The sequence below is a fragment of the Schistocerca cancellata genome, chromosome 3, assembly GCF_023864275.1.
Source record: "Schistocerca cancellata isolate TAMUIC-IGC-003103 chromosome 3, iqSchCanc2.1, whole genome shotgun sequence".
NCBI classification, from domain to species: Eukaryota; Metazoa; Arthropoda; class Insecta; order Orthoptera; family Acrididae; genus Schistocerca; species Schistocerca cancellata.
Genome location: NC_064628.1, coordinates 20483743 through 20501354, shown reverse-complemented (window position 1 = coordinate 20501354; position 17612 = coordinate 20483743). Strand labels below are relative to the sequence as shown.

Below are 17612 nucleotides of genomic sequence, written 5' to 3'. Positions count from 1 at the left end.
GTGAGGACCTCCCTTCGCAAACTTGCAGGAACAACCACGCAAGGAGCTGTATCATTGGTAGCCAGAAGGAGAACTCCTTCCAAGACTGAGAGGCGGTCTCATAGAACAAAACAATTACGAAGAGGGTCCGAGGGCCGAGCTGGAGGTCGGGACGACCACCCCTGCTGAACGAGGCGAACTACTTGCCGAAGAACCGGGTCAGCTGCCGTTTCCCTGGCGACTCGAGAACTAGTGATTGGGAAGCCATCAACCGCTTGGCGGGACACCACATCCAACTGAAAACACATAATCTCCTCCCGATCAAACTTAGGGGTCTGTGGGCCGCCCTATCCGGAATCTGAGAGGCGGGACCAAATAACGATATTAATGGCTTATGGTCAGTGATTAACTGAAACTTCGTGCCATACAAGAAAGGGTGAAACTTGGTAACAGCGTAGAGAATAGCCAAAGCCTCTTTTTCCACCTGGGAGTAATGGGCCTGTGCGGGACTAAGAGTTTTAGACGCAAACGCCAGTGGCTGCTCGGAGCCATCCGCGTTGCGATGGGCCAGGACCGCACCCACCCCATACTGCGAAGCATCTGTAGCCAGGACCAACGGCTTATTGGGGACAAAAGTAGCCAAACAAGGAGCTGACATGAGGAGGCTCTTCAACGAGGTGAACGCTCGCTCGCATGCAGGTGACCAACCAAAAGGAACACCCTTGTGCAGAAGGCAGTGCGGGGGGCGGGCTATGGTGGAAGCCCTGGGAATGAACTGGTGGTAATAGGCAATCTTGCCTGAAAAAGCTTGTAACTCCTTCAGCTAAGCAAGCCGCTGAAGGTTGACGATACCTTGGACCAAACTTCCTAGCGGCTGGACACCGTGCCAAGAGATTGTGTAGCCCACATACTCAATGGACGGTTGGAAGAAGTTCGACTTACGCAGGTTGCAATGCATGCCCACGGACCTGAATTTGAGGAAGAGGGTGCAAAGGTTGTGCAAGTGTTCCTCCGTGCTGCGGCCTGTGACAATTATGTTGTCCAGGTAATTAATACAATGAGGGATTGTCGACGTGACATGCTCAAGATAACTCTGAAATATCGCCGGGGCACTGGATATTCTAAAGGCCAACCGGTGGTATTGGTAAAGGCCAAATGGGGTGTTTACGACCGCCAGCCTTTTGGAGTCCTCATCAAGTGGTATCTGATGATAAGCCTCCGAAAGATCGATTTTTGAAAAATATTGGCCTCCCACCACGGCGGAGAACAATTCATCCGAACGAGGCAAGTAATAGGTGTCTACCAGCAACTGGGAATTAATGGTGGCCTTGAAATCGCCACAAAGACATAACTTTCCCGAGGGTTTCCTGACAATAACGAGGGACAAAGCCCACTCACTAGAAGAAATGGGAAGAACGACCCCGAGGGCTGTCAGCCGGTCTAGCTCTGCTTTTACCTGAGGGCGAAGAGCCAAGGGGATCTGCCTCGCGCGTAGAAAACGCGGGTGAGCCGACACCTTCAACGTTAAGTGAGCTTCAAAGTCGGAAACACGCCCCAGGCCTTCCTCAAATACATCCTTAAAGTCAGAGGTCAAAGATTCCAATGATTGATAGGGAACATCTTCGGAGACCAACTGTATGGTGTCTGTGATAGAAAAACCGAAAGCTTGAAAGGCATCCAATCCAAAAAGGTTAGCAGAGCTCACATCACTGGCAACAATAAAAGTAAGAGGCCGAGTGACTGATTTGTAGGTAACATCGGTAATGAATTGACCCAGTAGGGGAATGAACTGTTTACCATAACCGCAGGTACGCCGGTAAACTGGCGCCAACGGGGGCGCCCCAAGGTCAGAATAAGTTTGTGCATTCAACAAGGAAACTGCTATGCCCGTATCTACCTGCAGTTGTAGTCGGCACGACCGAACCGACACCTCGATAAAGAGCTTGTGTGCCGATGCGGTGGGAGCCTGGCCCGATGAATCTTCCTGAACGCCCACGTCCATGTCCTCTGTACCTGCTTCCTTCGATTCCTTTGAGGCTGAGCAGCAAACTTTAGCAATGTGTCCTTTTTTATTACATTTGCGACAAACGGCCCAATGCTGGGGGCACTCTGACCGATCATGATGTACATAGCATGATGCACAGGACGGTAACAGGGGCCAGTGGCCGGAACTCTGTTTACGTGCCGTGCGGGAGCAGCCGCAACGGCCGTATTGAACCGCTCGCACTTCGTCCACCCTGGATGCAGAGTACGCGGATGCGCCGCCGTGAACCGCCGCGACATCGCACCACGATTCCAACTGTTGACCTGCGGCGTGAGAGATTTCATACGATTGAGCAATGGACAGGACTTCCTCAAGGGAAGGGTCTTCCAACTGCAGGGCCCATTGCCAGACCTTCCTATCACGAGCCGAACGAACAATGACGTCTCGCACCATAACGTGGGCATACGATTCTTGCGACTGCTCCGTGACAAAATGACACTTGCGACTAAGATCGTGCCGGGTAGCGGCCCACACCCGGTAAGACTGATGGGGCTGTTTCTTGCACTGATAGAACTCGACCCTAGCCACCACAACATGCGTGCGGCGGTGATAATAGGAAGACAGCAATGAACACAATGCGTCAAAAGACAAGGACGAGGGTTCCTGCAATGGCGCTAGCTGCCGCAAAACTTGATACAGCGAGGGAGATATCCAAGACAAGAAAAGAGCATGACATACCTCCGCATCGGCAACATGAAACGCTTGGAAATGCTGTCGAAGGTGATGTTCATACGCGTCCCAATCCTCTGCTGTCTCGTGATACATGGGAAAAGGAGGAGGGAACGGCACTGGAACAGACAGCATGGAGAGCAACGCCAGAAGCGCTTGTGTCATGGTTGCCATGAGCTCCTTCTGCTGCTCAACCAAAACCCGCACTAAATCCTCCATGCCGCGGATAAGCTGTGAAACTGGTACAACGACGCAACATGCGAAAGAACGACCCTAATCGTCACCAATTGTGTAGTAACACGATTCACAATGTCCGTCGCACTTCACATGTTGTAGACCGGGAACTGTCCGCTTGGCATGCCCGATGTAAACTGACTAGGCATGGCCCATGCTGCTTGAGTTATTGTTCTGCCGGCAGAGGGCGCGGCCAAATTCTCAAGTGTCCTCTGGTGGACGGGACTTTATTTGCGGCAACTAATGTCCTTGATGTGCCGTGCCGTGTCGATGTGCGCCTCCCACGATCTTTCTGGTGGCTACTGCAGTTTTTATGTTTATGGGCAAACTATACACAACCACAAAGTTACGGTGGAGAAATAAGCAATTGTCGAGTATGGATCAATTAAATTTAGCAAGGGCATATGTTATGTGCTGTGACAAGTTCCAGGATGTTTGTTCCTTCCAGGATTTGTGGGAAGGGTTATTAGAGTGCTGGCAGAGGACAAACATCTCTAGGTACTATCATAAACAGCTAAATAGTCTATCTCAGAGATAAGGGGAATCCTTAGAAAGTTTTGTGGACAGTATGAGGTAACTAAATACTAATACCTATAAGCTTACAGAGCATGACAGCATCAATAAATCCATTCTACATGAAGCACATTTAAGAGCAGTGAATGCATTCCTATATGCTCGAGTTCTGAAGTTTTCCCTAAGGTACCAGTAGAGTTTCTGAAATCACTGACAGAGGTTGTGGCAACTGCAGCAGCTCTGTCAGAAATAGATGTAGTAACCAGTCCCAAAGAGAAGAGGTGGGTATTTAATACATAAGTCACACATTATAAGTATGGTTAGCCTGGGCATATTCAGCACAACTGCAGGAAACCTCAGAGTGGGATTATTAACAAGTTGCACATTTGGTCCAACAATGTCAGTGGAGGTTTTCACATACATAGGCTAGATGGAGCCAACATTAAACAGAAATGGTAACGTTGCAGCCACTGTGTAGTGTTCCCAATAAATGTAAGCAGAGGAAAGTTGTGTACAAAATTAGTGGCAGATCTTGTATGACCAGCTGTGTAAGAGAAAGAATATGTAAGTGTTTCCTGAGTATTGGTCACAGGTTTCCATGGTAAGTCAATATGTGTCTGGTGTAAGAAATTTGGACTCGCCTCATTGCAAACTGAGTGGCGTAAGGAATGAGGGGATGTGATGTGCACTCATTCGGTAACCTATGAGTGGGTAAGAAAGACTACTGGGCTTGCTTGGAAGTACTTCCAACAGTTGGCAGCAGCTTTTATGTTGGCAGCAGCTTTTATGTCATATTTCAACTGGATTTTCTGAGTAACCACCATGCTAAAAGTTGATCTAGAGTGGTGGATAGCAGAGCTGGATGGCACATCATTCCATTTAGGTACTACTGCCAAGAATACTTTGCTGCTACGAGGCAACCCACTTGGCCAGGAGAAGCCACCTAAATTGTGTGCACACTCCCTTAGAATTGACTCCCAAGATAAAATGCTGCAAGGTACAAAAGCTAGTCTAGGCAAATGGATTTGGCACTCAAAACTTTGTGTACGGTGAAATCTTTAGTGAAAATTGATATAATGGACAAAGTGCCAAAGGCTGTGGAAGACAAAGACAGTGCCCATCACTATGGATAATTTTGATTCGGGTAGAGGCACTATCACAAGATGTCATGATAGCCAATATACAGGTACTGGAGGAGGAAGATTTGAATAAAAAGTTAACTATAGAGAACTCTAAGCCAGGACAATCTGCCATTTTAGTCACAGTGTGGGAGAAAGTGTTGCATTTACAAAGAAGAGATAGGGAGAAAATGAAAAATTGTTAGAAGACTATGCAGAGGTGTTTTGCACTCACAGATCATTGCCAACAATGCAGCATATCAAATTTCACATCACTTTCAATCAGTGTTGGAAGAATTTATAAATCAGCAGCTCTGTGATGGGATTATAGAAAAAGGTACCAACCCTTAGCGGCCACCAGTGGTAATTCTAACAAAGAAAAGCACGTATGGGAGTAAGCCTTTTCAGTTTTCTTGTGACTGTCTACATTTAAATGTGTAACTACTGGTGATATTTTACAATCATGGATTTTGAAGCAGGTTCCATTAGTTGGAAGTAGTACTGGAATTACAGTTCAATCCAGCATTACCAGTACCGACAAATGCTGTCTGGATTGAAGAATGTGCCAGCAACTAAAAGGCCTGAAACCAAAGCAGTGCATGATATACTTGCATGATGTTGCAGTGTTTCCCAAGAACATCACAGAGTGCGTAGTATGGTTACAGGATGTGTCTACTCAACTACAAGCATTACAGCTGACATTGAGTTTGGAGAAATACCATTTTGTCCCAAAGGAGGTTTGCTACTTAGGCCACATTATGGGCTAAGATGATGTGCGAACATCTAACACTGAGTTTGGTGAACTACCACCTCGTCCCAAAGGAAGTTTGCTACTTAGGCCATGTTATTGGACAGTTTGGTGTGCAAACAGTCATGAGGGAATTTTGTGCTTCTGATTGAGAAAAGGAGCTGCAGTCTTTTTTAGGTTTGGTTAACTACCACCAACATTTCATGCCGAAATTTGAGGAAGCAGTGAGGCCCCTCACAGACCTTCTGAAGAAGGGGGTAATTTTCCACTGGTCACTGAACTCCAAAGAAACCTTTGTGCAGTTGAAGGACTTACCACTTATCTGGACCTTGTTTCCCAGATTGCTAGAAGCAGTTCATATTGTTATGCAATCTAACAATCACACCTTAGGATGCAAATAAACTCAACAAGTAGACAGAGCAGAGCACATGACAGTCTGTGCTGCCATGTAACTAAACAAGGCAAAGAATAATTATTATACCACAAAAAAAGAGATGCTCAACCTCAGAACAAGAGATGCTCAACCTGACTAATCATATCACATATTTCTGTTGTTATTTGCATGGCATAAATTTCAAATTAGTTATAGGTCATACATAATTAAAATGGCTTATGGGCCAGAAGGATCTGGCTAGTCAACCGACCCAATGAGCATTATGTCTTAATGAATTTACCTTTGAAGTTACACACCTCTGGAAAACTTGCAATAACACTGACAGCCTCAGTTGGAAAGTGTGCGCAATAGAGCATATTGGCAATTCTGCAGATGGATGGCAAAAGACACTGACCCAGATTGTTAGCAGTTCGCAGCGCAAATGCAGTTCTGTGCTGACAATGGTGTTCTTTATAAGCTGACTAAGCACGGACGAGGTATATTCATACCAGCAAATTTATGCGGCAAGAGACCAAAGTGGCTCACAATCCTATCTCAGTAGGGCATGAAGGACTGTGCACAACAAACTCCATGTTGCATTAAACTATTAGTGGCAGACATGCTAGCAGGGCATCGAGCAATATGTAAAGAACTGTGTACACTGTGCACAAAGGGTGGAGCTTCACACAACACAAGTGGGAATTGCTATGTTTTAACCATCATTGATCACTTCTCACACGTTACAGCGTAGACCAGAAATGTTGCACAAACTTCGAGGGGTTGTAGAAGGTGTCTTGAGGAACAAATCGAGGATAGGAGTCCACGTCCGGAAATGTAATCCAGAGCACCGAAGTTGTAGGTGCCAGCACCTGCAACTACACCACCCCTTCAGCAGCAACTGTGACTTTGTATGCTGACAGACTATAGGCAGAACTCTCACAACAATTTCTTTTTCAGTGATCACAACTGATTGCTATTATAGCCAGTGGAGAAGATGCAGCTGGCTGTGATGTAGACAGGCCTTGTCTCCTATGGATATGATGCTCTTCTGCTTTGCAGGATTATGGTTTTGAACACAGGATTCCATCTCCAGTTTATTTTCCTCCTGTTAACCAAGAAACGTTGGAGATTTTAGATGGTTCCAACAGAAAAGTAAACTGCTCTGAGGCAACAAAGCATCCCACTCATAAGAGACAAAGTCTTTCTAAGCAGCAGCTAGCTCCATCTTCTCCACTGGTGATTGTGGCAATCAATCACGATCACTGAATAACCGACATCACGAGAAATTCTGCACATGGTCTGTCAGTGTACAAAGTCACATTTGATGCTGGATGTGTAGCATAGTGGCAGGTAGTGGCACCTGTAACTTCCGAGCTCGGTAACTTCATTGGATGACGTTTCCAAAAACAGATTCCTATCCTAGATTTGTTCCTCAAGATACCCGCTACAACCCCCCCTCCCAAAGTTTGTTGCAACATTTCCGGAACACCCTCTGTATCTGTGATTGCTATACCAAATCATCGAGCAGAGATGGCAACTCAGACAATGGTTAACCATTGGATCTTGAAGTTGGGACACCAAAAATCATGACAACCAATCAGGGAACTAATTTTATGTTTGAAGTGATCAAGCAAATGATACTGGCTTCTGCACAGTTGGAAGTTACAGACAAGAACACTGCATCTGCAAGTTAATAAAAGAACAGTGAATGCGCAATAATACAAGTAAAAGTTGACTTACTACAGGAATTGTCACCATAGTTACTGGGATGCTTTGCTACCATATGTAGTAGCAGCAAACTTACATGTGCATAAGAGTGCAGAACTGTTACCCTATGAGGTTTTCTATGGACAGAAAATGCCTTCCCCTTTCAGATTACGTAAACCACCCACTGGTGAGGTTGTGGTCAAGTATCCAAAGTTTTACAAAAACGGTAATAGAGATGTGATGTCAGTTAAAGAAAGCAAATACTAAAGTACTAGAATGGCAAGAAAATGCACAAAGAGGAAAACAAAACTGCCTAAATTCCACATTAGACAATGGGTAACGTTAAAGAACCCTACGTTCCTAAGTGTAAAAAAAAGAAATTCATTATGCAATATCAGGCGGCCGTATCAGGTGGTTAAATGACACCCCATCTCCCAGCACACACTACTGTGGTGCATGTGGAGCAAGTTTACCCATTCAAAAAAACCCAGAAGCTCTGCCACAGTTGCCAGCAGTTTCCTCAAAGGAGAGGAAAGAAGTGGTAGGAGGTAAAGGCCAAGTGAGAAAATTATATCTGCAGTAGCACATGCATCTCCACATGCACTGAGGTCATGAGGTCGATCGTCTTAGGTGGGGGAAGATACTGACTGTACATTTCAGCTACGGCAGGAATCACAACACTGAAAACTACCTATTCATTGCTTTACCTACCCACCAGTCTTCCTTTTGAGTTTCTGCACAGTCAAAATCTAACATACCTAAACCCCACCTAGCACTCAACACATTTTGCTTCCCTGGAGAAATCAGAGCAGCTCAGGATAATCGAATTTCAATGGAACAGCTACTGGGTCAGGTAAGGCAATATTTCAAGAACATCAGCAACAACTCCCTGCATTAGTAACTTCTATTTCAATCAGTCTCTTAGTCTTTATTATGATAAGTGCTGTCTTTTGTTACCATATGCAAAGGGCAATCCAAATCCCACCCTTACCACCCTTCTACCCACCTACAATGTTGGTCCTTATGGAAAAATGGTACGACAACTGGAAAAAGCAGAACTGTCTCTGTTAATATATAATATTTTAACCAGTACATATAAAATAAGTAATTCATCAATACTTGCAAGAATAAGAGTATTGCCTGCCTTCACTGACTATAATGTGGAAAATACAGGATGGAATGTAACAATATTATGAAAAGGAAAGCTGCTACTCACCATATAGCGGAGATGCTGAGTCGCAGATAGGCACAACAAAAGGACGGTCACAAATAAATAAAGCTTTCAGCCATTAAGGTCTTTGTTAACAATAGACATAGAAAAACACACACACACACACACACACACACACACACACACACACACACACACACACACGCACGAACATTCCTACAGTCTCAGCCAACTGAAACCACACTGAGCTTTATTTATTTGTGACAGTCTTTTTGTTGTGCCTATCTGTGACTCAGCATCTCCGCTATCTGGTGAGTAGCAACATTCCTTATCATAATATTGTGATTATAATGTGTGATCGTTCTTAGTGCAAAAAGGAAGCTATACAGTTACAACCACAGCATGGAATACAGTGGGTCAAATTCTTCAAATAGGGAAGAAATGAACCAACACAAGCAACCCTTGCTGCAATTGCGTTGCTCGCAATAATCAGTCAGTACAGCATTACATCAACTAGGGTGCTCTTAGTATGTTGGTATGACCGCTCTATCAACAACCACCAGTGTTACCGAAATCCAAGATGCAGCTGCAGCACTCCGACAGGGGAGCTATGCAACACACGGGATATCTGCATGTCAACATGCCTGACCCAGCTTCATTTAAACACTGGCTGCACACCAAATTGGTGGCCACTGTGGAGCAAACTACCACACCATCCACTGGTGCAGCCATCATCGACTGTCATCTTACAGGACTGCCTGCCGTACAGATCAGCATTAGCTCCAAACGAACAAAGGTCAAATTAGGACCCTTATAGCCACTGACCCACTTAGCACCTACCATCACCAGGTGCCAGCAGCCAGATGTTGGGACTGAGGTTCACTCCCCAGATGCCACCACTTCTGTCATCAGACACTGCTGCGGCACAGCACCAGCAAGCGTTGGCAGTCTGCAGTGCTGGCAACTGTTGTAGTCTGAGCCTAAGAAATAAATCAATTGCTTCCATCCAGAGTGTGACTATATTTACTCCTGCTCCCACTATAGAACCCACATGCCTGGTGTGAGGGGGTTATATCAGGTGCTCTGGCAAGGCAACTCCTGACCTCCCCACCCTCCAACTGGGTAACGCCTTCTTGCACTGTTGACACTGTTATAAACTACATAAATAAATAAACCTTTATATGACTAAACAATTATGACAATTTCTTTATGTAATAGTCACACATAAGTAGTCCATTTCTTTGATACAAAAATAACAACAATCGATACACATAGTACACAGAAGTCTGAAGGATACAGAGATCACAGTTCATTTGCGCAGGTTCATTCAGAACCTGTGTCGTCGTGGCAGGTGGAAGTCTGAGGCTGAATGGTTTAATTGGCCTTGGATTTGCTACTGGCTGGTGATATGACACAAAGCCATCAGATTCTCCATTCATGTTGATGTCAAAGAGCATAGATGTCTGTAATCACATAATAGAGTTATGTCCATTACACAAGTAATTCAAGCAGCATTACACAATACAAATACAACAGCAAACAGATAGAATGGGAGCAAAGATAACCAGAAAACATGACTGTGATAAATATTATGTCTTTAGAAAAGTTACAAAAATATATGTAAAACTGAAAAAGGAAGTGAAAAAAGAAAACACCAGACCAGTTCTGCAGAAGGAAAATTAGGGTTTAATATCCACCAGTTTTCCAGACATTATCACCAAAGAAAATTAGCCAGTTAAATGCAGTGGGATTCTCTAAACCTTTATGTTTCTTGTCTCCCATTCTATGACAACCCCACCATTTCTGTTTGCTTTCTACAGCCACGGAAGCCACGGAAAGAGAATACCATTGTTCACAACCTACACTTAATGCTCACTACCTAATGGCTCTTGTAAAATCTTTTTCGTGTTCCATTGCATCTGTGGACACAAGATTGAATTGGAAGCAAAATTCCCAATTAATTTCTCACACTGCAGTGGAGTCTGCACATTTATGAAACTTCCTGGCAAATTAAAACTGTATGAAAGTTCTGGACTCTTAAGTGTTCCACTGCCTCTCAAAGGAAGTGTTGTTACCAGCTGAGTTATCCATACAACTCTTAACCTGTCTTCACAGCTTCAGTTCTACCAGTAACTCTACCACTTTGCATTAAGAATCCAAGTCTGGTACATAGTTTTAATCTATCAGGAAATTTAATTCCATTGCATAATATGATGCAAAGCAAAAAACTTCTTTAAATGACACTTTCTTTTTAATTAATTGAACTCTTCTTTTTACTTTCATTTCTCAAAGGTTAACTTTTTTTAATCTGCTACACAGCTGCTTGCACTGTCACAGTAGCTTTATAACTTTGTTATTATAGAAGAGTGAGGCATCATTACTCGCCTCCTTCTACATCAGGGGTGTACAATCTTTTAGCTTACCTGGGTGACATTAGAAGAAGATGAGTACTTTCAGACAGCACATAATATATTTAAAACTAAAAACAACCACTGAGGGGAAAAAAGTGTCATATGCAGCACTAACACATTTCAGTTTATACCATTCATCTGGTATGGTAAAAATTGCACACAACAGCAAAAAGGTTTCATGAAAGCCCATTATAGAGACATTCATGTACAAATGTGGTTTTTATTTGTAGCAACAGATACGATATAAAATTCAACCTACTATAACACATTATGCTTTCGTTAAAGAGCAAAAATGCAATCCAGATGAAGGTTTCTAACTTCTGCCAGCTTGTCATCATCATCATCTTGGACAGTTTCCAGCCACTGGCTGGGTCTGTCGGGAACACAAGCCTCTCCATCGTGTTCTGTCTTTCCACCATTCCCCCTCTTCCACCTTCGTCCAGTTCTCTCCTCTTCTCATCACACATTCCTTCACTCCCTTCACCCATCTATCTCTTGGTCTTCCTCTGGGCCTCTTCCCCTCCAGTTGCAGATCAAACATCCTCTTTGGAGGAGCTTGTACTGATCAGAATTATGGTGAAAAAGGTTCTTTTTCACAATTGTACAGAAATAACACATAATTTCCTTGTTCATCCATAAATTGAGTTCATTATACATCTAAATCACTAGTTTTGTAGTTGCAACTGAAGTAACCATAAGATAACAGCCCAGCACATCTTACAGATTGGCTGATCATACCAACGAGACTCTTGGGGTTCAAGTATAGCACAGGCAGCAATGTTAAAAATGTGATGGATCAATGAGAGAATAGCAATGTGTGGCAGGAGTTTCAAATTGAAGGAGTAAAAAGCAAGGGTTATTGAAAACTGACTTTATTATTTATGAAAACATTTACTATAAACAGTGAAATTTAGAATGATTGTATGTCACAGCATTTACAAGATGATTCCTCTATGTCGAGAAATTGTGTTAGTTTACTTACCAAAGTGAAAGTAATATAGAGTCATTGCATCAAAGAAAAAAAAAAAAAAAACAGCATATCTATACAGACAGGACAACTGCTCTCCAATTATGGCATAGGTCGAAAGTAGACACAAGAAGGAAATATAATTACTGCAATAAGTTAAAGAAATTTGACAATGTCTGTACTACTTTGTGTGATCTCCAGCGGTTGAATAAAACTCAGTCTTAGTTTCCTACATATTTTTCTCCTTCAGTGTACAATTGCTAATATCCTACAGAAACTTTTTAAAACTCTAATTTAAATTTAAACTGACTTTTTCTCCCTTTACAAAGGTGTTGATGTGAAAAATTGTTATCTACTAGTTACCTTTGATGCCTGATGATGAACAACAATCAAATTATCAACAACATTAATTGCAAAACGCCCACTCATATCCAATCGCAGAATGTGAGTCTTTTTTGCCATCAGCATCCTGCAAGAACATAGAAAAATTACAAAATTATTTGCTGTTTTCCACCCTGAGCACAACTTTCTAAATTATTACAAATGCAACTTCCTTCCCACAAGTTTATCACATTTTATATGCAACTTATGTTATCTTAGAAATTAGTTTAACTCGTAGCTTATGGAATCTCTGGTAATGCTGCAATTTTGAAAATTTTATTATTTTTTTATTTTTTTATTCAAATAAAAAAGAAAATATTACACAATACTAGCACTGACAGATATTTGTAACACAAACTCAGACACAGGTTTAGAAAAAAATTATGGTGCCAATAAAATGGATAATTGAGATTCCATTAAATTTTATTTTGTCTATTTTCTTTAGAAGTCTCTGAAATTTGATAGTTATGAGTGTTTTCTTACTTTTGAATGGTGTACACAACCACTTCAGCACCAGGTGAGCCAACGCCCCTAGGTTGATGACGAAGAACAACAATACTTGGTTGTCCATACAGCACAGCCAATATTACATCCCTTGCCAAAAGGCATAATTTTGGTGGTTTTGGAATAACAGGAAGCTCAACTGTAGTGCACATAAAAAGAACAGTATAACCAAATTAGCTCCAATTCTTGTCAACAGTGAGTGTAACAACAACATAATTTTATTCATTAGCACACTAATTTCAAACACTTAAGTATCATCTAATATGCAGTGTGTATTGTGGCCTTCAGTCCGAACACTGGTTTGATGCAATTTTACAACCTAGTCTATTCCCTACAAGCCTTTTTAATCTCTGAATAACTACTGCAACCTACACTGATGAGCCGCAACATTATGACAATTAGCAACCAAGAGGCTGAATGCTACCTGGTGGCGTAGTGGACACAGCACACAAAAAGGAAAGTATGTAAGTGAAACAGAGATGGTAAAGGTGTGCTTCTAGATGATCAGCCATGAAAAACTGAGAAATCATATCAAAACAGAGATGAATAGGGGAATCCTTTTAATGACAATACAGGCTGCAAATGGGAAAATCCATTGGCATAACTGACTTTGACTTATGGCCTGGCACCCAGCAACAAACATCTCAAAAATGACACAGTTGGCTGGCTGTTTGCATGCTACTGTCATGAGCACCTATGGAAAGTGGTTGAAGGATGTGCAACCCTGAGTAGCTGACAAGGTTTTATATGTCCACATTTCATCACAAAACATGGAAATTAGAAGCTTGCCTGCTGTGTAAAGCAGGACAGGTGGCAATCTGATGACAGAGCACAATGCTGGAGCAGGCACAAGTGTTTCACAGCATACCATTCACTGCACACTGCGGAACATGGGTCATCACAGCAGATTGCCCCTATTTGTTCCCATGTTGATCCAACAGAACCATCAATTATGGTTACAGTGGGTACAGGATCATCAAGAGTGGACTGTGGATCAATGGAAATGTTTTGAATGGTCAGATGTTTCTTGTTGCACCAGCTCAATGGTCATATTCAGACATGCCATCATCAGTGCAAATGGCTGCTCAAAACATGGACAGTTAGCTCAATGGAGGTAGTGTAAGGCTATGGGGAGCATTCCTTCCATGGGATCTGTGCTACTAATTGAAGGTACCATGACTCATGCAGACTATGTGAACATTATTGTGGACCCCCTTCATTCCTGGTGTTTTCCCTGATGGTGTTGGCTTCTTTCAGCAGGATAACTGTGCATGTCACAAGGCAAGAAGCATGCAAGAGAAAGTTTATGGACATGATAGCAAACTGACGTTGATGTTTTCAGCATCAAATCTGAATTATCTGAGCCCAATGGAACACATCCAAAATGCTATCAACTGGCAGCTCCACGCCCATAAATCACTGGCCCATAATTTACTGGAATTTCATGACCTGCGCATACAAACCTGCTGCCACGTACCTTCAAAAACCTATCAAGAACTGGTTAATCCATTCCACACATTATCAATGCTGTATTCTATTGCACAGCTGGACCAATGCAATATTAAGCAGGTGATCATAATGTTTTGGCTCATCGGTGTACATTGTTTTGAAACTATTTACTGCAGTCAAATCTTGGTCTCTTACTACAGTACACACCCCCTATCTCATACTCCCCTTTTTAGTATCTGCACAGATGTGACAGTGCCACTACACTGCACTAAACTGTTGGCACAGTTACTGCACAAGCCAACAGTGGCTTGATGATGACCAAGGAACAGAAGCCCCTGAGAAGAAATGAAAACTCGCCATACAAGTCAGTCTATGGGAAGCAGAAAATCTGAAACCAAACAGAGACATACACGGGGATAAGCTCATGGGCAGCAGACAACTGAGCACTTGGTAACAACACTCAGGATGAAGAACAAAGAGAGATCCACAGTAGTTGAACTCAGCATAAGCCCTGGAGCACAGAACCACCAACTTGCTATCAAATGCACATAAACACTTCTGTGAGAGGGTCTGTCTGTCCATACTATGTATCATGTGCACCCTCTATGGCAGGTTTCTGCATTATTTCACTGTGCTACAGATGCCAGCTCATCTTCCTTCATCACAATGTCCGTTATGGGGATACTAACTTCCTCTCTCCCTGAAAAGGCATTATAAGGCCTAAAATGCCCAGAATTAGGCGGTGACCATTGCTGCAGAGGCAGAGAAGACCAACCACTCCTGGCTAGGGCAAAAGGCCATGTAGGCTGAGGAAATGGAGTGGGGGGGGGGGGGGGGGCGGCAACTGGCAGCAGTGGAGATGAGGCCATCTCCATCAGCAAGGGGAGAGGGGAGGCAAAGGTGGAGAAGAGTGGATCAAAATCCATAAGCTTCACATTGGCAGCCACAGGCTAGAGACTCCCTCACTGGTCCCTGAGGCTGCAGGCAACAGAACAATGGAGGGTGCACAGTGGGTGGCAATGGGAGGATGCACCACTGCAAGTGGGAGCCTGCCCCTGGAAGAATGTCATGACCAATCCTGCCACTCGGCTAACCAGAAGACCACGGCAGCAATGCCGCAACAGGACACGGGCGCAACTGATTTGTATGATGGGTCATCTGCTCCCTACCTACATCCACCATAATAAACTGCTGATCTTTATGGCTCAACACAAAATCCAGCAGCCATCCCGCTGCCAACACAAAGGATCAGCTGCAAACAGTAGCTCTGAGAGGAAAATACAGTGTACTACACTGCAGGATGCGACAAATCCAGGAGACCACCACCGCTGGTGCCCATAAAAACATTCTGCTGGACTGCATCCATCAACCAGCATCATCTGGTATCCGACCAAAAAACTTGAGAATGCATCACTGCGGAAAGAGGCGGAGGCAGAGACAGACTTCTTCATTTGGGTCTTATATGTACATGCGAAGAGCTCCACCTCTGAGTCATAAGCCAAATGAAACAAGGCAGCAGTCAAGAGGCCAGATATCACTGCAAAGACAAAAGCTTTCAAAGCCCTGTGGCACAAATTACCTAGCATTACAAATGGAAAAAAATAACAGACAACACACAAACAGTGGCAGTCAATGATGTGGAGGATAGCTTGGCTGCAGACAGCAAATGGGGTAATCCACTGACCACCAACAACCACAGGCCACTCAAACACAGACCCGCAAGACTGACACGCATCCTGTCCCGAGGGTGCTCCAGGGCCATCCACAGAGAAAACTGGCACAGTGGTGCATCCTGGTTACATCCACAGGCCCTGTAAGCCTGCACCAGATGTCCAATGTCATGCTTTATCACCGGCCAGTAGACGTAATATGGCACCAATGTCATCATAAGAGCCAATGTCATCATAAGAGTCATTCCCCAGTGCAGTGCATGCAGCAACTGGACTTTGTGAGGCCGCAATGCTACAGCTGCAACAACTCAACAGCATTGCTTGCCCATGGCAAGAATGAGGATCATCTGGACAACAGTGAGTTGATCATGCAGGAGAAAAAATATACACCTTGCCAGATCAGTATCCAAAGACATGTGCTCGGGCTAACCAAACTGGACAACTGAAAGGATTTTCCAAAGAATGGGGTTAGTGGCCATGTTGGATGTGACCTCTTGTACTGTCAACAGAAACTCTGACAGGGCTTGCTGCAAGACGTCATCAAACACACACACGAGAGCCTCTTCCTGATCGAACTTCATATCGGACCCCACAGGTAGGTGCAGTAGCGCATTGTCATTGGCATGCTGAATGGTGAAGTGGTAACGAATGACATAGCAACAGCTACTGGGAAAGGGGATCCATTTCTGCTCTCGATGGGCAGCCCTCTCAGGCAGCTTGGAATGATGACCAAACAAGGAAACCAGTGGCTTTTGGTCAGTGATGATGAAGAACCCTGACCCCGTACAAGAAAACGTGAAACTTTTAACTCCAAAAATAACAGCTGGCTTCTCCTTTTCCATCTCTGAATAATTACACTGTGCAGCAAAATGCTTCTACAAAGTGCATGCGATGGGCTGTTCAATGCCATCTGGGTTCCCATGGGGCACAACTGCAACAAAGCCAGACCGGAACACATCACGGGCTAGAGTTTAAGGTTTATCTGATATAAAAGAAGCCAGGCAGAAAGCACAGCACAAACACTGCATGAGAAATTGAAAAGCAGGCCAGAAAAACTTTACTCCATTCTATAAAAGCCTTTTAAGAGGATGGCAGATGTGCGTGGGCCAGGGAATGAACTGAGCATAATATGAGATCTTACCCACAACAGACTTGAGTTCCTTCAGTTTCTTGGGTGCTGGCAGATTGACAATAGCTTTGACATAGGCATCAATAAGGATGAGACTATCTTTGCTAAGCACGTGTCCCAAAAATGCACCCTTGGGAAGAAAAAACACTGCACTCCCCTACATCATCTTTTATTATTATTATTATTATTATTATTATTATTATTATTTAATTGCAGGAAAGTTTATCTACCCAAACCCAGTTACAAATATTGCTTAGCTTTAAACTTACAAACAAATTTACATTCCATGTTTACTCACTCTCGAGTTTGTTGAGTTTGTTTATACTGCCTTGCTTAAAATGTAGAGGTTGTACTTGATTCCCTAGAGTTCCAGAAGAGAGTAGAACAAGACAACTTTGTGGGCAGTACACAAACCAGTTAACACTGAGACTGTATGATTTGAGGGCTTTCAATGTATGCTTTTCTGGGACAACCTACAAAAAATTAAAATTAATTTAAAACAACAATGTAAAAGAATTGATGAAATATATATGATATCTTTTTGT

The 17612-nt window shown here is 43.4% G+C and overlaps 1 protein-coding gene across 1 annotated transcript in view; it reads right to left on the bottom strand.

Annotated features, from left to right (window-relative positions):
• LOC126176811 (regulator of MON1-CCZ1 complex) overlaps window positions 1-17612 on the bottom strand; it is a 92276-nt gene that overhangs the window by 57684 nt on the left and 16980 nt on the right. The window contains exons 4-7 of the mRNA XM_049923994.1: window positions 17366-17540; window positions 12799-12958; window positions 12298-12403; window positions 9855-10019 (exon numbers count right to left, since the gene is read on the bottom strand). Coding sequence (XP_049779951.1) covers window positions 9855-10019; window positions 12298-12403; window positions 12799-12958; window positions 17366-17540 — 606 coding nt within the window. The remainder of the gene's footprint in view (window positions 1-9854; window positions 10020-12297; window positions 12404-12798; window positions 12959-17365; window positions 17541-17612) is intronic.